The sequence below is a fragment of the Somniosus microcephalus genome, chromosome 3 (genome assembly GCF_052327205.1).
Source record: "Somniosus microcephalus isolate GS21.2 chromosome 3, FLI_Smic_1.0, whole genome shotgun sequence".
NCBI lineage: Eukaryota > Metazoa > Chordata > Chondrichthyes > Squaliformes > Somniosidae > Somniosus > Somniosus microcephalus.
In genome coordinates this window covers 86,123,049-86,149,489 of record NC_140989.1, presented here as the reverse complement: position 1 = coordinate 86,149,489, position 26,441 = coordinate 86,123,049, and the positions used below count along the sequence as shown (strand labels likewise).

General features: G+C 41.3%; 1 protein-coding gene across 14 annotated transcripts in view; it reads left to right on the top strand.

The window, feature by feature from the left end:
- Positions 1-26,441, top strand: part of nrxn1a (neurexin 1a) — a 2,435,560-nt gene that overhangs the window by 2,138,680 nt on the left and 270,439 nt on the right. For all 14 annotated transcript variants that reach the window (XM_085981317.1, XM_085981316.1, XM_085981310.1 and 11 more), the window contains one exon: positions 13,767-13,938. In XM_085981317.1, the coding sequence (XP_085837443.1) occupies positions 13,767-13,938 (172 nt within the window). The remainder of the gene's footprint in view (positions 1-13,766; positions 13,939-26,441) is intronic.

The following is a 26,441-nucleotide window of genomic DNA, read 5'->3' as shown; positions in this document are numbered from 1 at the left end:
TAAGGAGAAGAGAAGACAGAGGTTTCAAAAAGGGAAGGGATGGTACCCAAGAAAAGGGAACCATTAATAATGTCCCTTAGCATAGGAGGGGATGTTGAGTGGTCAGAAGTTGAGTGGGTAGGGGATCAAGAGGGCAGAAGGTGGATCTTGTGTGGAGGAGATGAGCGAGAGCCATAGAGAAGATGAGGGCTTAAGATAGAATTAGGGGGAAGGAGATGGGATGATAGTTGCAGAAGCAGTGGCATTGATGGTCTTAATGTTAAAGGCAAAAAAAAATCTTTGAGACCTTTGTATTTGGTATTGGAAAGTGGAGAACATGGGAAAAGGGTTTGAGGAAGCAGTTAGCTATGGAGAAAAGGAGCCTTTAGTTGGTCTTGATCTCCCCACACAGAAAAAATGTGGACAAAGAACCTGTGAGAAATCTGGCAAGCAGAGCAAGTGATACATAGACTGCACCTGGAGCAAGGGCAATTCCAGGAGGCACATTCTTTCAGGCCATTGCCCCAACCATCCCAAGCAATAAATGCTTAAGCGACCCTTAGGCTCAATTCTGAATGAACAGATCCTCAGCCCTCATGAATCTCTTAATTCCATGAATGTATCTGCAAGTGTGACATACAACGCATTCTACAACTTGAGAACGTGTGTATTTTTTGTGCACTCAAGAATGACAAAATAAAGTAATAAAAAACTGCCATGGTTTCCTCATGAGAGCTTGAAATGTTAAATCACTGAGTCCGGCCCCCTCTCCAGCCATTCACTCAGGGTAAAGAAAGTTGTGAAATCTTGACATTCTATTTGGCCCTGAGCTGAGCTTGAAAACTCCAATCCTTCACCAAGGCTGTGGCCTGGAATTTGAGGTCTGGATTACGGTGAACTGGCAGCGTTCGTCGTCATTCTGCCTTTGAAACTGACTGCAACTTCGGGATTTGGCACAGGCAGAGGCAGAAATCCTGAAGTTGTGGTCTGTCATTCACTACTCCGACACAGGCTGCGCTGTGACCCACCCCCGACCCCACCCCCCACACAGAGCCAGCAATCTGTGTAATCACTCCAATCAGGGAAACTGATGAAAACTTCAGCTTTTCCGCAGTAATACCACTGTTAAATTCCCCACTAAAAGTTAGACCCAAAGTAACTGGGGTTTTAACAGCGTATTGTATTGACTGCTAAACAAAGGTTATGGGCCTGAAAAACTAATTTTAATTTTGTGTAATGTGAAATGTATCCATTTTAATAAAAATAAAAATTTTTAAGAAACTTTTAAAAAAAGTAACTTTTTTTAAAAAGGTTTGCCAATCTTTGTTTTGCTCTCGCTAACATTTAAAAAAAGTTATGATTTTAAGAGCTTACTCACTTCCTTGTTTGCTGTCTGTGAGAATTCTGCATTTTGATTGGCTGCTTAGACAGCTTGTTGACGTCACAGCATCTCGCACAAGGGGATCCCCACTAAAGTCCGTTGATTTGAATTAAACGTCGGAAAACCCAAACTTCTTGACACAGAGATTGCGAGACCTTTGTGCGAAGCTTACTTCGGGGCCAACGGCAAACGCCTTTACTTCGCCACTGACCGCAATTCCAGGCCATTATTTCCACCTGTGCAACACTGCAATTTACCATTCCTTTTGTCAGCAATTATTGATGATTGCACTCTGTTGATTCATCTATTTTATTTATGATCTCCAAGCCTTCCATTCTATTCGGGCCCATTTGCAACATATCCTGCAGTTAAAACAAATACTTTTCAGCCTGGGGTGAGTTACTAAGTGAGCTTGTTTGTCAATCCTGATCCAAAATTCCCTGGTAAACAACCCAATTCTTCTAATGGAAAGATTTAACGCTGTCCTAAGGAGTTTTGGCCCTCAGCACCACTTTTGAGGTTCCTAAGCGCCCAGCTCTTTCCCTGGGCCTATCCATTAGTGCTTCCAACACAATTATATTCCAGTGAGAAAGGAAGATTTTAAGAGAAGGGAGCACCATCTGTGGCTAACTAAGGAAGTAAAGGATGGTATCAAATTGAAAACCAAGGCATACAATGTTGGCAAGATTGGTGGGAGACCAGAGGATTGGGAAATTTTTAAAAACCAGCAAAGGATGACTAAAAAAATTATAAAGAGAGAGAAAATGAATTATGAGAGTAAACTGGCAAGAAATATTAAAACAGATAGTAAGAACTTCTACAGGTATATAAAAAGGAAGAGTGTAGCTAAAGTAAACATTGGTCCCTTAGAGGATGAGACTGGGGAATTAATAATGGGGAACGGGGAAATGGCAGAGACTCTGAACAAATATTTTGCATCTCTCTTCACGGTAAAAGACACTAACAGCATCCCAATAATGGATAATCAAGGGGCCATAGGGAGGGGGGAACTAAAGACAATCACTATCACTAAGGAAATAGTACTTAGTAAATTATTGGGACTAAAAGATGACAAGTCCCCTGGACCAGATGGCCTGCATCCCAGGGTCTTAAAAGAAGTGGCTGCAGAGATAGTGGATACATTGGTTGCAATATACCAAAATTCTCTGGACTCTGGAGAAGTCTCAGCGGATTGGAAAACCACAAATGTAACACCGCTATTCAAGAAAGTGGGGAGACAGAAAGCAGGAAACTATAGACCAGTTAGCCTAACATCTGTCATTGGGGAAATGCTGGAGTCCTTCATTAAGGAAGCAGTAGCAGGGCATTTGGAAAACCATAATGCAGTCAAGCAGAGTCAGCATGCTTTTATGAAAGGGAAATCATGTTTAACAAACTTGCTGGAGTTCTTTGAGGATGTAACAAGCAGGGTGGACAAAGGTGAACCAGTGGATGTGGTGTATTTAGATTTCCAGAAGACATTCGATAAGGTGCCACATAAAATGTTACTGCATAAGATAAGAGCTCACGGAATTGGGGTAATATATTAGCATGGATAGAGAGTTGGCTAACTAACAGAAAGCAGAGAGTCGGGATAAATGGGTTATTTTCTGGTTGGCAAACGGTAACTAGTGGGGTGCCACAGGGATCGGTGCTGGAGCATCAACTATTTACAATCTATATTAATGACTTGGATGAAGGGACCGAGTGTAATGTAGCCAAGTTTGCAGATGATACAAAGATGGGTGGGAAAGCAAGTTGTGCAGAGGACTCAAAGAACCTGCAAAGGGATATAGACAGGCTAAGTGAGTGGGCAAACATTTGGCAGATGGAGTATAATATGGGAAAGTGCGAGGTTATACACTTTGGCAGGAAAAATAAAAAAGCAAATTATTATTTAAATGGAGAGAGATTACAAAATGCTACAGTTCAGAGGGACCTGAGGTTAGCATGCAGGTACAGCAAGTAATCAAAAAGGCAAATGGAATGTTGGCCTTTATTTCAAAGGAGTTGGAGTGTAAAAGCAGGGAAGTCCTACTACAACTGTACAGGGTATTGGTGAGACCACACCTTGAATACTGCGTACAGTTTTGTTCTCCTTATTCAAGGAAGAATATACTTGCATTGGAGGCAGTTCAGAGACGATTCACTAGGTTAATTCTAGAGATGAGGGTGTTGACTTATGAGGAAAGGTTGAGCAGGCTGGGCCTATACTCATTGGAATTTAGAAGAATGAAAGGTGACCTTATTGAAACATATAAGATACTGAGGGGGTATGACAAGGTAGATGCAGAGAGGATGTTTCCCCTCGTGGGGAAATGTAGAACGCATGGGTACAGTTTCAGAATAAAGGGTCGCCCTTTTAGAACTGAGATGAGGAGGAATTTCTTCTCTCAGAGGGTCGTAAACCTGTGGAATTCTCTGCCCCAGAGAGCTGTGGAGGCTGGATCATTAAATACATTTAAGGTGGAGATAGACAAATTTTTGCGAGTGAAGGGTTATGCGGAGCGGGCGGGGAAGTGGCTTTGAGCCCAAGATCAGCCATGATCTTATTGAATGGCGGAGCCGGCTCGAGGGGCCAAGTGGCCTATTCCTGCTCCTATTTCTTATGTTGTTATGTTCTAACTGCTTTAGAGGTCTCTCCAGGCCGAGATTCAAGGCTGCAATGAGCAGGGTGTGGCTGGCCAGCAAGATGGTCCCTCCCCTTTAAGAACTGGATGGCACCAGTGTGTCTGGCTTCCATGGTAATTGGCATTGCCTGAGCTTCGGTAGCGTTCTGAGGTAACGCCTCGCTCCCTGACATTTGCACCTTAAGACAGGTGTGTAGCACCTGATTTAGTGCTCAATTCACCTCCAGGGGCGATTGAGGCGAATTTTGCAGTTGGAAGCGATAATTAGCACCAGGCGCTAAACTTTGCACCCAGACGATATTAACGCCCCCAAAATGGGCGATACCCAATTTCTCCCCCTAAAGACCTAAACTGCAGGAGTTTAAGATACAACTGATTGGATACTCAAGAACAGGCATACCATGACAGGAAGATGTGTTGCCAGAATCATGTATAAGAACTCTTAATATATCTTTTAGTTTGTAGCAATGCCAACTGATATTCAATGAAGTTTAGATCTACTTATATCTGAGAAACTCTAGCTAGTAAAAGGATGCATGCTTTCTTAAAGGCTGGACAACTTTTAGGTCTTTACTACATTCCACAGTAGCCACAACATTTTCTTTGTTTCCTCTTCTTTAAGCTTTGAAGGAATTAATACTCCAGATTTCTCTCTGACATTTTTAGCTACCATTTGATTTGACTTGATGCTAGTTCTCTGGCCTGCTCTTCTATTGCTTTTACTTTGCTGCTTACCTATACTGCTTTGCCTAAAGTTAGTTCTTGCTTCCTCAGTAGCCGTTCTCTCAGGTAATTATGTGGGACTCTTGTAAAGTCTGTGGGTTGTATAGCGAAGTAATACACAGACTACAAGAGTAACTTAAACAGGACTTTACTATTCGAAGGTCAGGGCGAATCTGCCCAATAAATTCTGCCACAGCACTTATATACCGGTGTGGTCACCGTCGGTATTACAGTATACAGCAGCCAGGATAAAGTAGTGCCACACCTAAAATAGTTCTCTTAAAGGTGGACGGTTACATACAATAGTTCTCTTAAAGGTAGAACAGTTACATACACTACAATCCTCCCTTTTTAGCTTACAACATACTTATTCCCCATTAACATAACATCATAACATATCCAACTTCATGTTACAACAGTTCACAGAGGTAGTCTCTGCTGAAACAGTTCACAGATTCAGTCTCTGCGGGAAACAGTTCACAGATTCAGTCTCTGATCTTCTTGACTCGGTCCGGACCACACCTCTGTGGTGTAGTCAGGTCACATTGCTAGAGGGACTCATCCCATAGTCCTTCCCTAGACTTAACAGCTTTACTTCCATCACTTCTGAACCAGCATTGTTGACTTTTTAAAACAAACAAAAAACAGTTGGCTTGCCTTGGGAAATCTTCCTACTTTCCAACTGATTTGGCTCCGTTCGGGGGACCACGTGTGTGATCGGGTAGAGGTAATAATGGTTCAGATGGTTATCATCTTCTGCTTCGTCTTTTCCTTTTTTGCTTCTTGGAGACTCTCGGGGCTCCATTGTCAGCTGCCAGCTGTAACGCCACCATCTCCCTATGTTCCTTAGACTTTAAGTGATTCATCCTGATTTCGGCACTTTGGGAGTTCTCGGCACAAGCTGGGCAGACCAGGTCCTCGTAATATTCAGTGTCACTCAACAGATCATGGTAATATTCGGTGTCGTCCTGAGCTAGGCCCGCGAGAGGGTCTTCTATTTCCTCCTTACCCAGCTGGACGTTAGCCGACTTTTGTTCCAAATCCCGACATCTGTCCTGAAGAGACTTCATCATGCGTTCAGATTCATCCCGCTTTTTCTGGGCTTCCTGCAAGTCTTTTACTAATGACCTCATTTGTGATTTCAATACTTCAACTTCATTCGGAGATTGATTGATCGGACTATTCAATCCCTCTACTGAAGTAGCTGTTTCAGTATTCTGTTGTTCTACATTGCCGTGCGTCAGCGTACTTTTGGCATCCAAGGGCTGTTGTGCTGCAGACTTCTCAGTCTGGGTTGCCACCTCAGCTCTTCCAATGACTTTTGAGAGCTCCCTTCCCTTTGAAGATTGAGGCTCGTATTTAAGTTTTTCCCATTTTAGAGTTTTATCCCTCAGCATGTGAACGAGTTGGCTGACTGTTAACTCTTCTGCCATCATCCCTTTTCCATTAACTACAGGGCTGTTTATAACCTTGCCCTGGAGGAGTTGGCTGACTGTTAACTCTTCTGTCCTCATCCCTTTTCCATTAGCTGCAGGGCTGTTTAGAACCTTGTCCTGGGGCTCCTTTGCTGCTTCTACTTCGCCATCATCCGCAGCCCCCATCATTCGAATTTCCACAAATGAATTGTCCGGTGATGCTGCACCCAACTTCAGTAGGAGCTCGGAAGTCATGTCGACCAACTCAGCTTTTTCTGCCTGCAACCTGCTAACCAGCGCCTTCAGTTGCGGCACATCTTGTTCCACCGGATTGGCGCACGCCCCTTCAGAAGCCGAATCAGCTTTGATTCGTTTGGCCTCCTCGTGCAGACGGTTTGTGTGCCCCTGCTCCCTTTTCTTCCCCAGCTGCTTCTGTTGTCTTTCCAGATTCTCCCATTCGGTATCATAGAACTTTTTCATTGCTTTCGTCTCTTGCTCGAGACGGCAATTCAATTGTTCTAATTGCTGTCGTAATCTGAAATAAGTTTGCGTTCGAGCTCGATGTTCCTCAGTAATATATATGTCTGTAACTTGAACAGGCTCAGAATTCTCTGTCAAGCTATGTTGTTGTTCAGAGGAAATCTGTTCTGAAACTTTGTTCTCCTCTGGAGCATAAGCCTTTAGGCCCACATTCGTTCTACCAACCTTAGTCAGCAAGTTCATTTTAGACTTGTCTTTCATGCTTGGGCTGGTCTTATCGTCATCCGTTTCAGAGTCTGAGCTGATTGTCTGCCCCGAGTCCTCACTCGTTATTGCTTTGAGGTAGTGCCATTCCATGTCTATTTTCTTGATCCACTCCCGTCCTAGAAGTGGTGGTCCTCCCTCAGGTAGTACGTATAAGTCCATTCCGGGGTGTTCTTTGCCCCTGTCTCTCACCTTGACTCTTATCTTTCCCATGGGGTATACTTTATGCCCCGTGTATGTCTGCAATACGAACTTGGTATCTCTCAAGGGTATATGTGAGAATAGCCAGTTGTAATCCCTTCGATTTATGACTGATAGGGCTGATCCAGTGTCCAATTCCATTCTCACTTGGACTCCGGCTATTTTTAGCATGACCCAGATAGTTTGTAGGTCAGCTTCCTTACTCACATTATGAATTCTCAGACTACCCAGTTCCTGGCCGCTTGGGTCTGAATCCGAATTCTGTTCATCTGAACTCTTCTCAACCACCTTGTGTACTTTGTTGTACTTTTCCTGTGATGGCTTTTTTTTTTGGTTGTTGGTCTTCTTCCCTGACCGGCATACTTTGGCTATGTGACCCAGTTTGCCACATTTCCTACAGTCCTGGTTTTTAAACCAGCATTGGTTCTGGTCGTGTGTTGTCTTCCCACAACGATAACATTTCGTTGCACCCGAAGTAATTTGATCCACACTGAGGACCGCTGCCTTCAGCTGCATTTCCGCAGTTCCTTTCGCTGCGGCTTCGTGTGATGCTGCAATAACGACAGCCCTATCCAGTGTAAGGTCGTTCTCTTCGAGCAGTCGCTTTTGCGTTCCTTCCTTCGACAACCCGCACACGAACTTGTCTCGCAATGCCTCTGTCAGATTTCCTCCAAACTGGCAGTATTTCGCTAGCCTACGCAGTTCGACCAAGTATTCCGCGTTGCTTTCCTCTTTCCGTTGCGTTCTCGCATAAAATTTGAATCGTTCCGCCAACATCAGCGGTGTGGGGTTCAAGTGATCCTTCAGAACAGCAACAATATTATCGAAGGTTTGATCCGCCGGTTTAACTGGTGCTAGAAGATGCTTCAATAGCCCGTATGTCTTCGCCCCCATCGAGTTTAGCAAGGTTATAGCTTTATCATCATCCTCTATTTTATTGGCCTCACAATATATCTCAATGCGTTCTACATACGTGGCCCAATCTTCTACCTCGGAATCGAAATCGTTGATGTTACCACGCTTAGGCATCTTCACCTCCCTGATAAACAACAACGAAATATTTCTTTAACTCTTTTAAAAAAAAAAAAATTTTCCAAGATGGCGGTTTCCCCGCGCTTATCTTCTTCCCCCGCCCCTTTCAAAATGGCGGTTCCCGCTTCTGTCTTTTTCTCCGCCTACTGGCGGCTTCCCGCGGTTTCCCGCGCTTATCTTCTTTCCCCGCCCACTTTCAAGATGGCGGTTCCCGCTTTTCTTCCCCTGGCGGGAGGGGTAAGCTTTTCCCTCGGGCGACGGCTGCTGGCTTTCGGGGTTCGCAGCCTGCGCTTCGGCTTCAGCGCGTTCCCTTCTCTCGGCCGGGCAACCGGCTCTGGGTACAACCCGTTGACGGCGAACGGTCTCAGCCGCTGGGCTGGATCTCGCTCAGTCTTCCTCGGGCTCTGTCTCTCCCGCTCGCGCGGCTCTCGCTCGCTCTCTCTCGGGCTCTGTCTCTCCCGTTCGTGCGGCTCTCGCTCGGGCTCTGTCTCTCCCGCTCGCGCGGCTCTCAATCGCGCCTCCCAGCCCTCTCGCAGTCCGGTGCTTCCCTCCCCGGCTGCAGCTGAGTTCTCCGCGATTTATTTATCTTATCTCTTCCCGCGCCTTACGATCCCGGTCGCAGCGCTTCGTGGCCTCGGTCACTGTCCGACCTTTTTCACCCAATCGCTCCTCCCAGCCTCTCGCAGTCCGGTGCTTCCTCCCCGGCTGCGGCTGCGTTCTCCGCGGTTTATTTATGTTTATATCTTCCCGCGCCTTACGATCCCGGTCGCAGCGCCTCGTGGTCGCGGTATTTGTCCGGCCTTTTTTGCCGTCGCAGTCTAGTCGTCTCACGACGCTCCCCAGCCCGCTTGTACCGTGGCTTCTGCTCCACGCTGCCCCAGTCTCAGCGCCTCTGGGCCCGACTTCTGTCCGGCTCCTTTCCCCCTCGACCGTGGTCGAGTGCACCGCCCTTATCCTCCGTTTATTTGTTTCTATTTTCCCTTTACTCACAGTCACCGTGGCCGACTTGCTTCTCGTGTTGATCGGCTCACTCACCACCGTGGCAGAAGGGACAATCCGTGCCTGTTGCTGATGGAAGACTTCGTGTTTGAAATCTTCCTCCTTTCTTGGTCTGCAGACTCGAGTTTTCTCTCAGCAAAACGACGAGGGCGGGTGCCTCTTCTCGACGCTCGTTTACTTCTTCAGAAGTATTGTTGCCGCAGGGTAAGATCGAACTCGTCGCCACTGTAAAGTCTGTGGGTTGTATAGCGAAGTAATACACAGACTACAAGAGTAACTTAAACAGGACTTTACTATTCGAAGGTCAGGGCGAATCTGCCCAATAAATTCTGCCACAGCACTTATATACCGGTGTGGTCACCGTCGGTATTACAGTATACAGCAGCCAGGATAAAGTAGTGCCACACCTGAAATAGTTCTCTTAAAGGTGGACGGTTACATACAATAATTCTCTTAAAGGTAGAACAGTTACATACACTACAACTCTTGAGTCAGGAGGTTGTGGATTGAAGCCCACTCCAGGCCTTGAACATATACTCAAGGCTGACGTTTACCTGAGTGAGGAAGTGCTGTATTGTCAGAGATGCCACCTTTTGGATGAGATGCTAAACTGAGGCCCCATCTGCCTGTTCAAGTGGTCGTAAAAGATCCCTTGGCACTATTCAGAGAAGATCGGGGAGTTGTCCCGGTGTCCTCGCCAATATTTTCCCCTCAACCAACAGCATCAAAAACACATTTATTGGGCATTCATTCATTTAATGTTAGTGGAACTTTGCTGTGTGCAATTTGGCTGTTGTATCTGCCTGCATAACAACACTGAGTACACCTTGAATGTAATTCATCGATGGCAAAACAATGCATGATATTTTAATGATATAAAAGTTATATAAATACAAGTCCTCTTTTTTCCTTCTTTCTTTCCTTTTTTGTTCACAAATGAATGACAAATAGTTTACCAAATTCACAGATTTTACTGTGATTTCTTAATGCAAACTTATTCATTATACTATCTAGCACCAGAACCTCCTTCCAGGAAAAACAGATGTAATTTGTGAAGTCATGGTACAGAATTTCAGAATGCACTTATAGGAGAGTAAAGTGGGACATTCACGAGACAATTGTGCACATGCAAGGAACAGAATGCTTTTGGAGATCATAATAATTAGGTGATGGCCCTTTCTTGAGTTCGGCTCAGCTGGGAAATATTAAAGTCTTTGCCTAATTGAGGTGCTTGGCCCTGAAATTCTGCAGGATTTTCCGGACTCCTGTTATGACTTCAGCAGGAGATCACCGGAGAGCAGCGTAAATGGCTACTTTCTCTTCCGTTGGTCTCCTACTGGTCATGGCAGGAAACCAGGAGAACCAACACAGAATTTCAGGGCTCTGATCCTCCATGGTTGGGTCTTTGTCCATTTTGACAGCTTTGGTAAGTGGGGTTGCTGTTAATTTGATTCCTCTTGAATTGGGAGGATATACAGTGTGCCTAGGGAGATTTGGACTTGACCCATTCTGACTAGCATATGTCGCATAGGTGATTAACCCACATTTATATTGTGGAAAGGGTGACGCTTTGCCACAGTGCATGCCCCTTCTTTCAGCTGACAAAGATGTCATTGTGGGGAGGAGGAGGAGGAGGGGCTACAATTACTTTTCATCTTTAATTTTTTGACAAGGCTATTGAACCATTTAACAAAAAAATGTAAATCTGCCAAAAATATAATGAACAGGCCAGGGAATTACTTTTATAAATCTGGGCCACATATGGTATAAAATCATGCCAAAGTTCTGCTATTGATACCAAACTCCCCAGAAGTAGATTCATCAGTACAGTTGCTAACTCTGCAGCAATTTAATTTGGGAGATATACTCAGTATTATCCTATGCTCTTAAAGATTCAGAATGAGTCTATTATGTACTAATACATTTCCCATTCTATCTGTAGCTATGCCAGGCAGTTTCACTTTCAGACTTGCAATCAGCTATTCAGTTAGCAGTTCTTTCTTGTGTATGGAAGCCAGCTACCTGGGTGGCAGTGTCATAGACAGACAAGAGCCACAAGAATACTTATTTTTCATTAATTATCAGCATTTTCTACATTTGTTTTGCATTCTGTTCTCACAGACTGAGGGATGTGTCAACATGAAGCACTCCCATGATGTAGGCTGCAGTTTTTGCTACTCTGCCCTAACAATGTGTCTCAACCCCAACCTCAGAAAATCACCAGTATTTTCCACTTCCCATGCCTAACATTCTGTGCTGGCTCAGGCTCTGAAATGATGCTGTGGGATTTTAGTGGTTAAGCGCTTAATATGCTCATTTGAAATTACTTTTTCCACCACAGTAGTGCAAGTGTCTGCTCATTTATTTGAAACTGTTTAATTCTATCACTAAAATAGCAGAAAGAGAAATTTCAGATGATCCCATAAAATGTCTGAATGCTTGTATCACAGGGCAATGTCAGAACCTTTGAGATTGACAATCTGATTCTAATCAGCACCAGAATAGGGTCATTTTGAGCTGGGATTTGGATTGAGACTTTCCAAAGCCATGCCACGATTTTCCCCATTGTAATTGAGTTGTTCTCACTTCCTTTGCTCTTCCTGCCCTCCCATAGTTTACATGATGGCATCGCCAAAATTGTGGGGCAGTACACTGCCCTCAGGATTCAAAGTTAATTTGTCCACCACTTATCATTTATTGGACAATTTAACTTCATTTGGTGAAGTGTGCAGCTATGGCTCAGTGTCTTCCCTGGATGGCATGGCCAAGAATAGGAATTTGCCATGAAAGGAACTGGGGACAGCAATCTGCATTTATGGCACGGTTCACCAGGACACAAATATTATGTCACTTGGCAGCCTGATGCCCTTCAGATTCTGTGCAGAATACGTGACATGATAAACCATATCATTGGTAAACCATGACAATAAATACAGGCACTGTGGCCCCGATATTTATGGGGAGGGTGTGGGAGAGTGCAGTAGTGTGGGGGAAACCTGGCAAGATTGGGGATACGCAGGTCTTGCCGAATTTAGCAATAGGACTTAATTTTAATTTTTTTCTTCTGTTTCATGCTTGGCAACCAGGCAAATTGACAGGCTGGCCGGGAAAACCAGTGGCATGAGGCCGCAGCAAGGGACCCTTGGGGCGGTCCTCGGCAATCAGGAGGGAGGGAACGAAAGATCGGGGCTTGGTGGGGTGGGGGCGAGGTCGCCATTCATGGCAGGGAGAAGAGAGAGGCCATGATCGGCAGAGGGGAGGTCGAAGGCTACCTTGAGGAGCCAGGAGAGCACTCCTGCTCCTCCTGGCCCACAAGAAGTGCTGTAAATGGCTTCTTGAGCCGGCAGCTCCTGCCTCCATTTCATTGCCGAGGTTCCCGAGCCCTCAGAAACCTGGCCAGCAAATGCCAAATTTAAATCAGGCTTCAATTGCACTGTGGGAGCCTTATTTAAATATGTTAATCAAGTGTTCCACCTCGCCTTGTACAATTTTTGTCTTTAAAATTTTTAATTGGGGTGCAACAACAAATTCTTAACTAATTACAAAATGAGTTTAGAATTGTTATTGATGAAGATTGTATTGTGGTCTCGCCAAGGCGGGGCACTCACACGGCACGCTAGCCACTGCTGTGAAAATGGTAGCAGGCACATACACAGCCTGTTGGGGGCGCGTGCCCCGTTTAAAACATTTTAACCCCCCCACTGCCCTCTCCTGCCCATTGTGGGGATTAATATCCAGGCCTGTGTTTCTGCAAAACATTATTAAAGTACAGGCATTCCTCTGCTGCAATTGGGATTGAATTACTAATAGTACAATCTTGTATTATGTGGTTCTTTGACATTTTTAATTGGGGTGCAACAACAAATTCTTAACTAATTACAAAATGAGTTTAGAATTGTTATTAATGATTATTGTATTGTGGCCACTCCCTCCACTTTTCAGCTGCTAGTGCCACTCCCACATGAAAGAGTGGAATTCGCTGGTTCACCAGAAATGGGCAATTGTGCTCTAAAAGATAACAACCTAAACTAGATCCACTGCCCTCTGCTGGAAAGTGCATGGGTGGATGTCACGTGAGGACAGGCCTCAGTTCGGTGGGTGAACAGCCTGCCAACTCAACACTCTAGTCATATGCATGTAGAATAAACAAGTGGGCGAAGTAATAGAGGCTAACTGGCATCTGAGGAATCATAACCCTGCTCCGAGTAAACTGCTTACGGGTAGGAAAATGAGAAAAAATTGGCACAAAAAGACAGGCAGCAAAAGATTATCATGCTACTGTAACCTCTGACAAAGGTTGGAAAGAGCAAAAATACTGATCCTATCTGTTTTCTTTTTTTCTTTTGATGAGGTCAGCAAAAAGAAATAATCATTTAACAATGTGGTGCAACATGTGGCTGCTTCCTAGCAGTGATGTAATATGCACTTGCTCTCTAACTTTAAATCATTTCAGACTCAGGTTTAGGATCAGTGTTATGTATTTTTGGATGCATTAACTGGCTTTTCCAGTGCTGTTGTATTGATAGCAGATCTTGTGACTTTTTTTGTACTTGTTTTGTTATAGCTGGTATTACAAATGCCACTGTTTCACGTAACCATAGAAAAATGTGTACCTCACAATGTGGTCAGTGTGCGTGATCATCTCTGTTCATTTCTTTGCAGGAACAAGGAAAGATTCGGGTTATTTTTAATGTTGGAACAGATGACATCACCATTGAAGAATCAAGTGGTATTGTAAATGATGGAAAGTACCATATAGTACGGTTTACACGGAGCGGTGGCAATGCCACTCTACAGGTGGACAACTGGCCAGTCATTGAACGCTATCCATCAGGTATGTGCTCAAAGGCAGTACAAATATATATACATAAATAATATGTACTCTTATATATCATTCAAAGTGCTGTACGAAATTGGTGACAAAATAGTATTTAGAGCTATGTGGTTACCCACAGATCCAAATCATCAACAACAAAGTATCAGCTTTACTGAGTCTGTGAGATGCACAAGACAGCTCAATTGATGAACAAGAGAGGCATAAGCACAAAAAGACTGAACTAAGCACTGATGTTTTATTTTCTAATGTTGATCGCCACATAAAATAAAAATTCCAGTATTGTTTAAAAACAAATCCAAGTTGTCAGTGAACTGGATGACATACAGACATAAAGATATTAAATGTCAACGCCTCAATATTAAATCAACATTTAAACAGTTGAAAGGCTTTGACAAAAGCTGTGAGAGGAAAGGAAAAGAAAATTTAGACCAGTGTTTCACAATCATTTGTTCTATGGAATGGCTGAGCACTTCATTAGTGTGAAAAGTCATATCTCATGAACAAGTTTGGCATTTTACTTTATTTTATTTAGCTGAAGCAAATGGGATATCTGCAATGAATTTACCACCAAATTGTTTCATATTGCCTAAAAAAGATTTGGCATCCAAAGGTGAAGCTTCTACTCCGGACAAAGGGCAGTTTAAAACTCACAAATATAAAAACCTTAAGATGTTAAATGTTAATGCAGTATGATAAAATGGTTAATGATGCGTCGTGATTACAAAAGGTTAACTATTTTAGTGTCTGAAGTATTGATCACAGGAAGTAGCAACTGTCAATGCATATAATCCACAAAGTGGACAGTGTCTTATTCTTTTAAACTAGGCCCTAGCTATTCAAATAAAGTGTTAATATGATTTATGCAAATTTAGACTTTGGGAACTTCTTCAAATTAAAGTTTTGTTTATAAGTCTCTGAGTTTGGATAGTTTGTGGTGTAAGAATTTTGTTTCTTTTGTTGTTTTGTTTATTTATAATCCACCTGATGCATTCAGGTTTACATAAAGAAGATTCGCAACAATTTACAAGCAACTTAATTCTTTCCTGGCCCCTTGAGTTTAAATGTACAAAATCTATGGTGGTATTAAAATGAGTTACAGCTTATTGTCATTATTATACCTTCCCAAAATAATCTCAAAAATGCAGTCTGGTGTAGAAGCTTGTAAATGCATGGTACAGTGAGTTACAAAGACATTATAAAAGGATTACAGTAAATGTATTGGTCTTTTAACGGAGTAACAACAACTCATGAATACAAATTGATTTGCAAAGCGTTACCCTCCATTCAAAACCAAATTTTCAGCACCAATGCAAACTGTTGGCCAGGCCAGGCCAGCAGGAAATGGAGGCAACTGCAGTGACAATATTTCTTTCTCCCTATTCTCCTATCCTGTTCAGTGATCGAAGTGCTAGAGCTCCTGAATGTCTCCTCTAAACACTATTGGTTGGACTACACTTCAAATAACATAAGCTGAAAGTTGGTAATACATAGGTTGAATTCCCCAAAGAGAAGGAATGGTTGAAAGACCATTTGGTCACCTTTTTGTGACCAAAGTCAAAGCAGTGTTGACTTGTTTTTAAGTAAAAATGCTTTTAAACAATTTCAAGCAATTGCCATGCATGTTGTGACTAAGGTACAATCTTTGATCAAGAGTCTAGGAAATGTGCAGTGATTTAGAACTAAAGTTCTACATCAGCACGGCAGAATCATGAGTATCAATTAGCAACTAGTGCCAGAATGGGAAAAAAATGGTGTGGTTAGCTAAACACTAGCACACAGCAATTTGTCTCACATTTATACTGAGGGTAATACTGGTACATGTTTGACTCTAAAATTATAGTGAGAGCTAAACCAAATTTGTTAATCAGAGTTAGATTAAAAACATATTGGCAACTATAATAATGAACTTTAAGAATTCAAATATATTGTCAGTCATAAACTGTCACTCATAATAAGGACCAAGATCATTTGTAATAGTGACAAACTATTGCATTGCACACATACAAATTGATTGTATTTTCAAGAAGCATCTGGAGCAGTCCTATGTCTCTTTATCAGGAGTTTTCACGTGCAACCATTTTAGGAAATATTCTTCCCAAACTCTTCTGATGGCTGAGTTGGTAAATACTCTGAGCAGTGTTGATTTGAGGTGAACGCACTAGTAAGGTCGCAAATTCTGGTAATGGCTGAGTTAACTTATGTCAGCTGAGGCGTCCTTAAACTAGGGAACCCTGTTCCTGTTCCTGATCATTATACAGCGGCTTCTGGTGGAAAGTGCAAGTTTTGTGGATGTTAGGTGAAGTGAGGAATGGCCGTGTCTGTAATGCACTGTTGAATAGCTGGCTAGCACTCAATATCCACCCTCACACATAAATTATGCCCACTTGGGCAGATTATTAGAGGGTAGCTGGTTCTCCTGAAATGAGGAATAAAATATAAAAAGTACTCAGTCTTTCAAAATGGAATTAGATATATACTTGAAAAGGAAAAATTTGCAGGGCTACAGGGAAATAGCTGTTTTAAAGAGCTGGCACAGGCATGATGGCCCGAATGGTTTCCTTCTTTGCTGTATTATGATTCTAAAGAACTGGACTCTAACATTGCACATCTATCTATAGATTTGTAAGCAATACTATTATAAACCAGGTAACAGTCCGTCAGTCTATGGCCAATGTTAGCCCTAAAAATGGGCTGAACATGAAAAAGATCTAAGTCACAAAAGCAGTTGTATACTAATGAACAATAATATATGAATTTCACAGTGTTACTGTACTGCTCAATGAATCAAATTATCTGAAGCTGTTGAAGTTATCTTTCCCTGGCATGTTTTACAAAATTTTTGGCATGGACATTAATTTTATGAAAGGGAAGGAGCCTACTGCACAGAAATCAATCTGCATTTTTTGCCCAAGGTATGAGAATGAATTAATTGCTTTGACATGTGCAATATACAGCTAAATTCACCTCGGGAGTCAAATATGTATCCCAGAAATGTTACAGTTACTCTGTTTTACTGAACAGCTGCTTTAAATTTGTTCTGTGAACTTAGTAAAATAAAACAAATTGAGGTCCTGAGAGAACTACTGAAAATCCCTCTTGTTTAACTAATAATTAACACAAGCTTACAGCTGGTTAAGTAAAGGTATTTAAAAAAAATAATCATGCTAGAGGCTTTATACAAGATTAAAGACACTCCTTTAATACAGCTATGATCATATGCTATAGAAGCTCCATCTGCTTATCTGACTGGTGTTAGGTTTCCTGGGCATTTATCTGTGTTGCTTGGTTGGGTGTTCCACTAAGAAAGAAACCAAACAGAACTGGATTCACAGAATGCACCAGTCAATTTGTTGAATCTGTGGACTGTGCCTGCGAATTTATTGACATGGGGCGCACAAACGGCACTGCTGAGTTCTGAGAACATTGCTGAGAAGTGCATGCATGGGAAACATAACCACCAGCTCCCAAGCAGAACTTTGTTGGCACAAAAAGAAAGAAGACATGTACTCAAGCTTTGAAAGATGAATGTCATTGCATCAACTAATTGCTTTCAAGTTGCTATCGATAATTTCGGATGTAAGTTGTAATTATGAATGTTGTTATTTCTTGGCACCAAAATAACTTATGATTATTTTTCATGGTGCTGAAAGGAAATAACAGCAATGTCACGGACAGGCATGAAAAATAATTTATATTCTACTGATGAGGCTCAGTAGACAACTGACAAATGGTGAAATCATAAGTCAGTCATGGACAAATTCAGTTTACTTCTATTTGAAAAACAATTCATGGTTTTGCTTTATTATTTAACTAATTAGAAAGCAGAGCATTATGAGGGCAGATGTTTCTTTGATATAGTTGGAGTGAGATTAAAAGGTCTACAACAATTCAACCAATATATAAACCAGTTTAAAACTGAGAAAAATTCTAAATAAAAGAATGGAGTCCAGCACCAGCGGCATTGCATTTTAGTTATGTCCCGTGAGCTAGTTTAGATTTGTACCTCTGTGACTAATTGCAACTTTACATATTAAAAACCATAACTAATTATATTGATTGCAGCACAGTTTTATCCATAATAAAAACGCACTCACTGTTCCAGTTCAGTACTCAGTGTCAAAAAGATTATATTTCAATATGTTGTCACGGAGCTAGTTTACATTTCTAACTCCATGGCTAATAAACATATATAAGCATGGCTGTCCTGTACAGCACTGCCTTGGTATATTAGTAAGGAGCATTATATGTGGGTTTGCACGTGTAATTCTCTGCACACACCCAGGGGCCTAAAGGTTGGATCAAGCAGTGCCCATTTACCAGATGAAAGCTTGTGCAGAAAATGGTGTGCGCGCACTCATTCCATGCCAGGTATGCAGTGCACACCATATTGGTTAGGGTGCCCAGTAGTCGTGCAGGGTGCCCACCAGAAACAGGTATTAGGACCCTGATTTGCATAGGCAATGGGCCTAATGCATATTTCAGGCCCCTTCCCAATAATGGTTGGCACCTGACCACAGCATGCATGCTGCGGTCAGTTCTCCCAGATGCAGAGCAGCCAAACCATTGGTCCTTCAAGGCTGCCAATGAAAAGGTAAGTGAAAACATTTTTACTTACCTGAACGGGGAGCCAGAAGGAGCAGGAGTGCTCCTTCTGGCTCCACATTAAAACTGCAGACTGCTACAACACTGTTCTCCCTCCTCCCGATCTCCCCACTCCCAGACCCACAGTTGTTCCAGTGCTAGCGTCCCTACCAAGCAATCTTCACCTTATGTGTGACAGGTGCACTGCCTCATGGGGCATGATTGGCTTCCCCGGCACTCTGGTCATGTCCTGATGACACAAGAGAACCAATTTTACATGATCCTCTTGCTCATCATTTTCAATGCCGCGATTCCTGTTTGCCACTGGGTTCGTGCCCGAAGTTGGGCGTGAACCAATATCTAAGCCCCAGCCTCAATTGGACCATCACTGGAGGTGCTGAGCAGAGTGGAAGTACCAAGAGCAAGGAGGAGGAGGCAGCAAAAAAATGGAGAATGAATTCAACACAGTTCCCTTTCTTGTGCTTGCTAGGAGCTGGCTGCAGAAAACCATTGGCAGACCACCTGGCTACATTTCCCATCATGAACTGATCCATGATTCATGACATTTAAAGAGAAGGAAATAAACTTGAAATTAAACTAACTTCTTAACAAATATATAATGGTTTCCTTATATAAATATCTTTTATTATATGCTAATATGATTTTTGTTGAATAATTAGAGGGTTGCTTGAAATTTCTTATATTTATTCTTTGTATTTTATCCATTGTAAATAGCCATCCCTATGCTAACATCTCTAAAAACTCATTAGCTGGTCATTCATCTCAGTTGCTGTTGGATTTATTATTTTATGTTTTAATAGAATCTACAACTCCCTCACTGGCACTTGAGACTTTTGGTCTGTGGTGATTGTGGGAATGTTAGATTAGTAGGAAAATAGTCCTATTCATTGCCCAAGAAATTTATATGCATGGTAATATGGAAAATGTTTTCCAGTTCCCAGGCCAAATATGGGGTGCAACAATAAATAGTTGCACTTTCTAAAATTGGGAATGCTTTATTGACTGCTGCAGCATATTGAACCATTCTGAGGTACCCATACAATCCAGTAGCAGGCTGTGATGTTTTATCTACTACAAATTAATGTCACAAAGCAACATTGATTTCGATCGGTTTGCTTTGTCTGACTGATGTGTTTTGTCAGGACCAGAATGTGTAGACCTCCTTTCTGAAAGATGTGTCTGTGGAAATAATGGTCACGTGATGCAATAATGATAGATGACAAAAGCCAGAAGCAAAATACAGTGCACATGAAAAGAAAAATCTTCCTTCCTCATCAATACAATAATAACACAGATTATTAGAAACCAGTGGACAATTTGTGCAGTTTGTAATTATCCTCCATTTTTGGGGAGCGACTAGAGTAACAATCACGCACAGGCCATTTTAACAGTTAGTGCAAATGGATATGCTTTGTGAAGATACTGCTTGTCGTGTTGTAGGTCAGTGATCCTGGTGAATAGTCCACCTGGCTATATATTCTGAAAGCCCATATGTTAGCTCTATCGTCTGATTTAAGTTTGTTGTAAATTTTTCAAATCTTGAATCGAGCAGCATTTCCCAAAGATTATTAAATATTACAGAGAGTAGGCTTATGTCCCTGACAGATGGATAATATTGTATTATTACTTGAGTGTCTCATTCATTTTTTTTTTAATGGTACCTGTAGCACTGAGAATGCTAATGATTTGATGGCAAACTTCCTTGTAGGGCAGAGGTGTCTTAGGGATAAAATATCATTGTAATTCTTGACTGCTTCTGCTGGAGAAAATGAATAGTAAGCCAATCTAAATGTTAGCTCTTTGAATTCTTTTACTTTTCATTTCGCCAATGGCTACGGACAGTGCATAAAGAAAATTGGTGAGCTGCTGCTTCAATTCTCTTGCTTCAGAATAAATCAGATAATGGCCTTTCTTATATTGCATCAGCTTTCATCTGGAATGCATGCAAGTGCAATTTTCCAATTGTCCCATGCAAATATTTTTTTGAAATTGCTCTAATTTTGTTTGAACCAGTACTGCTGAGATTTAAAAGTTCTAGCTCAGTGCAATTCCTCCCCACTGTCACAACCTGAATTAAAAGTTTTGATAGCTAGAAATTACTAGTCACAATATTACTGTATAAATGCTTAACCTGCTTAAGATAAATGCTTTAATTCCTCAGATAAAATAGTGTCAAAGGAATTTCATACAAATTAATTAGGCATTTATGCTAATATTGCAAACAGTCATTTTTGGCTTTAGAGAATAACAGCAAACTTGAAATATATTATAAAAATTTGAATTACATCATAAGCCCAATCAAAACATAGAAGTTTACAGCACAGAAGGAAACCGTTCATCATGTCTGAGCCAACTCTTTGTTATACCAATCTAAATCTAATCCCATTGCCCTGTTATCTGCCTGCACCCCTGCATCTTCAAATATTTGTACACTTTTCACTTCAAAGGGGCAATGGGCTATGCCTTAACTACTCCATGTGGCAATGTATTTCATGCTCCAACAACCCTCTGAGTATAGAATTTCTTTTAACCTGCCTCACTCTTATTGACAATTTGAAATTGACTACCCCTTAAACCAGAGGAAATCATCTTTCCCTTTTCACTCTATTAAAACCCTTCCTAATTTAAAAACCTCAATGAAGTCTCCCCTTGGCCTTCTCTGTTCCAGGGAAAGTTTTGACATTTCCTTCAGTGACATTTCTTGTTTTGAGTACATTTTACCATTACTGGCTTTGATTTTTTTTTCTTGATGTCACCATTATTGCTGTGATATCCCACGAAGAACGGAAGGAAGAGTTTTATTGGTACATTAAAATACGTAAGGGGGATAAAAGTCACCAAATACTGCTATTTTAACAGAGGCATTAACTCATTTATTTTACACGGGTTAGCCGCATTCATTAAAATCATAATCATAATCATAATCAACTTTACTGTCATTGTTAGTGCACAAGTGCAGTACAACGAAATGTAGGCTTGCGGCTCCCGAGAGTGTACATTTAGATTAAGACATTTAAACATTCAACATACATTTGGCTTGTAATACATTAACATAAACATAACCATAATAAAGTGCATTGGCAGATGTGCAGGCTTTAGAGTTTATTTGTGGAGTTCAGTAGGATGACAGCCCTGGGAAAGAAGCTGTTCCTAAATCTGGTCGTACGGGTGCGAATGCATCTGTAGCGTCTCCCAGATGGCAGGAGGGCGAACAGACTGTGGCTGGGGTGGGTAGGGTCTTTGATGATGGTCCGTGACCTCCGTAAACAGCGTTTCTGGTATATGTGCTCTATGGTCGGTAGCCGGGTGCCGGTAATGCGTTGGGCAGTTTTGACTACCCGCTGCAGGGCAAAAGGAATGTTGTGTGTACATGTTAAGCATTTGTTCACTACTATCACCAACCCTACAGTCTTCTCATATGAAGAAGAGAATTATATATAAAAATTGTGTGTAGGCCAAATTAGATTAATTGTCCAGTTAAGGCATAGCCCATTGCCCCTTTGCTTTCAAATAATTAACAAAAAAATGTCAATCAAGCTTTAGTCTATGATGGCTTAACATACCCTTTTATGATTTATATACAATTATGTGTAGTTTTATTTTATCATAAATACTGCTGACTTCATTTGTTCCTAAATATAATTAAAAGTTCCTTCTCCAGATACTGCATTGAGATGATATTGTTATTAATAAAGCATATTTTGGGCAGGAATTTCCACTAGGTTGTGCTTTTTTTTCAGCGCAATTTGCCCCAAATCGGCTAAACCAGCGCAAAAGATCGAGGAATTTCAAGCGCAAATGACATCCAGTGCAAATCAAGTTTCCGCGATCTTTTGCGCTGGTTTAAGAACATAAGAACATAAGAAATAGAAGCAGAAATAGGCCACTTGGCCCCTCGAGCCTGCTCCGCCATTCAATAAGATCATGGCTGATCTTGGGCTCAAAGCCACTTTCCTGCCCGCTCCCCATAACCATTCACTCCCTTATCTTGCAAAAATCTGTCTGTCTCCACTTTAAATGTATTTAAATACTCAGCCTCCACGGCTCTCTGGAATTCTACAGATTTACGACCCTCTGAGAGAAGAAATTCCTCCTCATCTCAGTTCTTTTATTCTGAAACTATGCCCCCGATTTCTAGATTTCCCCACGAGGTGAAACATCCTCTCTGCATCTATTTTGTCGAGCCCCCTCAGTATCTTATATGTTTCAATAAGATCACCTCTCATTTTGCTAAACTCCAATGAGTATAGACCCAACCTGCTCAACCTTTTCTCATAAGTCAATGTTTAAAAAACATTGCGCTGGACGATGGCCCCGGCCACAATACTGGCCATGCCTCCAGGGTGAATTAATCACCATGGCAATTTTCCGCTAATTGCACCCATTTGTGGGCCTTCAAGGAGGCTTTTAAAATGAAACTTTTTTTCGGCACCAGGACACTAATAGGCACATTTTAAAAGCTTTAGTTTTTTTTAAAATTTACTAAGTAACTGACTACTGTACACCAATGAAACTAGTAAATGGTTCAGTATAGTTTTTTTAAGTAATTTTCAGTTATTTAAAATCGGGTTATTCACAAGTGGTGGATTGGACACTGATTATAAATGCTTATTTTTTGGTGATAAACCCATTTTCAGCTGTATTCATAAAACTGCACCAGGTTACCACTCATAAGTGTATCCAGGAATATTTTTATGCAAATTATTTTTAAAAATTATTTTGCGCTGGTCCATGGCAGATTTTACGTTCGGCGATATGCAAGTTTGAGTGGAAACTTGAGGGAAAAAAAGACTTCTGAAAACTAGCGCAATTTTGAGCACAATTTGTGCCCGGATCGCCGATGGCGCCCAAAGTGGAAACTCTTGATCATTGTGTGGTCCAGAAAAAGAAGCACATAATACAGGAAAAATATCATTTTACCAAATCTAGTCTAATTTTGCATTTACCTGATTGTTAGCAAGGAGCTTCTTTATTTTTAACTTTTAACACATAAAGAAACAATAATGTCAAAAATCACTAACTTTGCACTGAAATTAAAGAAAATAGTAGGTGTCTGTATTTTTGTGTTATTGAGTCATTATCTACAAGATCTGTTTACATACCTGGCCAATAGCACAGAATAAAATGTATACAGTTTAAATTGTACAATTTGAAATAGATTACTCTTGGATAATAAAATGTCTTAGAGGCATAAATACACAAATTGAAATGCCACTCTCAAATGCAGTGAAAAAGACTAAAGCACTTGCTTTGCCACAGGCTCCTTCTGTTTGCTTCGTTCTGACACGCAACAGATTTTATCTTCTGAATGCCATTTTCCATCAGTTCTGGTGCCTATGGCTTTGAGTTTGCAAGCTCTCATCTAAACAATGACCTCTCTTCCATTCTTCCAGTTGGTTGACTTCAAACCATGCATAACTCTTAGAGAATGTGATGACACTTTCCTACCCCTGGACATTTTGATGCAAGTGACAGACATTGAGGAAGACCCTGCTCAAACTGTGACTTTTAACATTTTTAAATGGAGATGGTTTATTTATATATAAAAAAATGATTATTAACATTGTTAAAAATAGGCTTAACAGCATTTTAATGTAGCAAATTTAAAGTGCATTGGAGTACTGAAATTTGGATATGATTTTTGTTTTAATTGGGTTTATATGCTGATGTTAGAACTATAATACTGTTCAGCATTAGCTTCCCAATTTGAAAGATATCTAGGAAAGAAAATTACAGATCAGTTAGCATCACAAAATTAAGGTTTAAGGTGAAGAGTAGAGGGGAGATTTATAATGTAATTACAAATTGAATTCAGCAACAAAATAATTTTACTTGCGTAACTGCTTAACTATCAAGCTCTAATTCTAAGACAATCATACAGCAAAAAGGTGATAGTTTCACATAGTTGTTGCCTGTGTGCACCTCTGTATTGATCAGAATAAACACTGTAAGTTGTGAAGGTTGACTTCTGAGAGGTGCCTGGAAGATCGGTCAAATATTTGTGACAGACTTCAAAGTTTCTGGACAGACATAGCCAGTGAGAGATTATTTGACATTTATGTTTATTCATGTCAGTTTGTGACAAATATGATTGCTGTGAGAACAGAGGGCTCATGAGAATAGGAAAAGGATACAGTGGAAGGTTTACAGTTAACTATTGTTACCAGGTCTCCTTGTAGCCTTTTGCAGCAATTTATGAAACTGTATATATAACCAAGATAGAAATGATTAGGGTGATAGAGAACCTCACTTTCCTCCCCGTCCCCCCATCCCCCCTCATCCATCTCACTTTTATAACTAGTTCACTAATTTTGGAAACAATGTAATATAAGGCTCAACTGTAAAATCCTAAAATGTTATATCTTTTTTTAACTTAGAATGGCAGGGCTGAAGAGAAGCGACACATTGTTGTCAACTCCAGATTAAATTCCTACAGGACAGCTTTAAATGTTATGACATTATGACTTTAGAACAATCTTTAACCATGCACTTTCATTCAGACTCCTTAGAGATCTTCAAAATGTCACTATCAAGGAACTAAACGGAAGCTTCTCTCAACAAATAGGAACTGATCCACAAAATTGATTTGAGGTCACTCATTCTAATCAGCCAATTATGCTAGATTATGCTTAAGGTTCTACTTTCATCACAAGAGCCATATGGATCCTGTGATTTTCATTCTCCTCTCAACTTCAACATTTGAGAAAATAACGGATCTACCAGCTGGGATTTTGTGTGCTGAGCACTCCCCATTTGTGATACTCAGTTGGGTTTTGTAGTTCATATTAAGGAGTACATGGACCCACTGAGGGTAACTTTGGCCAGAATTTTTACAGATCGGGTGGGTTGGAGGCATCGGGGGGGCGGGGGGGGGGGAGTGAAAGTTGTAAAAATGTAAAACCCCTGACTCCAACCCGTCCACTTTTACCTTTCACTCAGGCAGGAAGCGGGTTGGCAATTTAAATATTATAATGAGGCCTGAAGCCTCTACTTTAACCTGCTTTGCAGGTTTTACTGCAGGTGGCTGGGGATCCTGGGGCTCCTGAACTTCCTTCACTAACTGGGACATATTTGGCTCCCTCCCTCCAACATATGACAACATCTCCAACCCCCATCCACCAAGGTCATACACAACAGCCAATCCCTGACATAAACCACAGAAGGACGCTGGACCCAGATTCAACACCTTGGCATAAACAATGGTAGCAGCAGAGACAGGTAACCTGATAAAGCATTTCCATTATAACAACAGAAAATGCTGGAAAAACTCAGCAGGTCAGGCAACATCCGTGGAGAGAAATTTGAGTTGACGTTTTGGGTCGAAACCCTTTTTCAAAACTGGAAAGGAAATAAAATAGATTGAAGGCAGGGCTGCGATCGAACAAAAGAAGTAAAAGAGACATTAAAAGGTATTCAAAACCAGACGAGATGGTAATAGGCCAGTGGAGACAAAAGACAGCTGAGATTAGGTGTGAAGTGGACTGGCAGGATAGGAGACAGCTGCCAGGCGGGAGAGAGAAAAAAAAAAGGAAAGGGAGGAGGGGCATTTCCATTGCTGCTCACGGTGTTTGCTGTGATTTCATTGACTTTTAACATTTTTTCCATGACTCATCTGTTTTTTCCAATAAATTAACATGACAAGCCCACAGCCCTAGTTATGCCGTATTCATGCACTTTCACTCAAACTCCTTAGAGGTCTTCAAAATGTCACTATCCAGAAAATAAAAGGAGGCTTATTTCAGCAAATCCCTTGACCGCCAATTAGGTGCATTTATAACTACCACAGTAAATAATTCTCTGTTAATTACTATATTACTTTAACAGTGTTTTATATATGTCAGAGTTTACAAAATTGAAATTATCTTTAAAAATGTAAAAACAAACTTTCACTGGTTTTA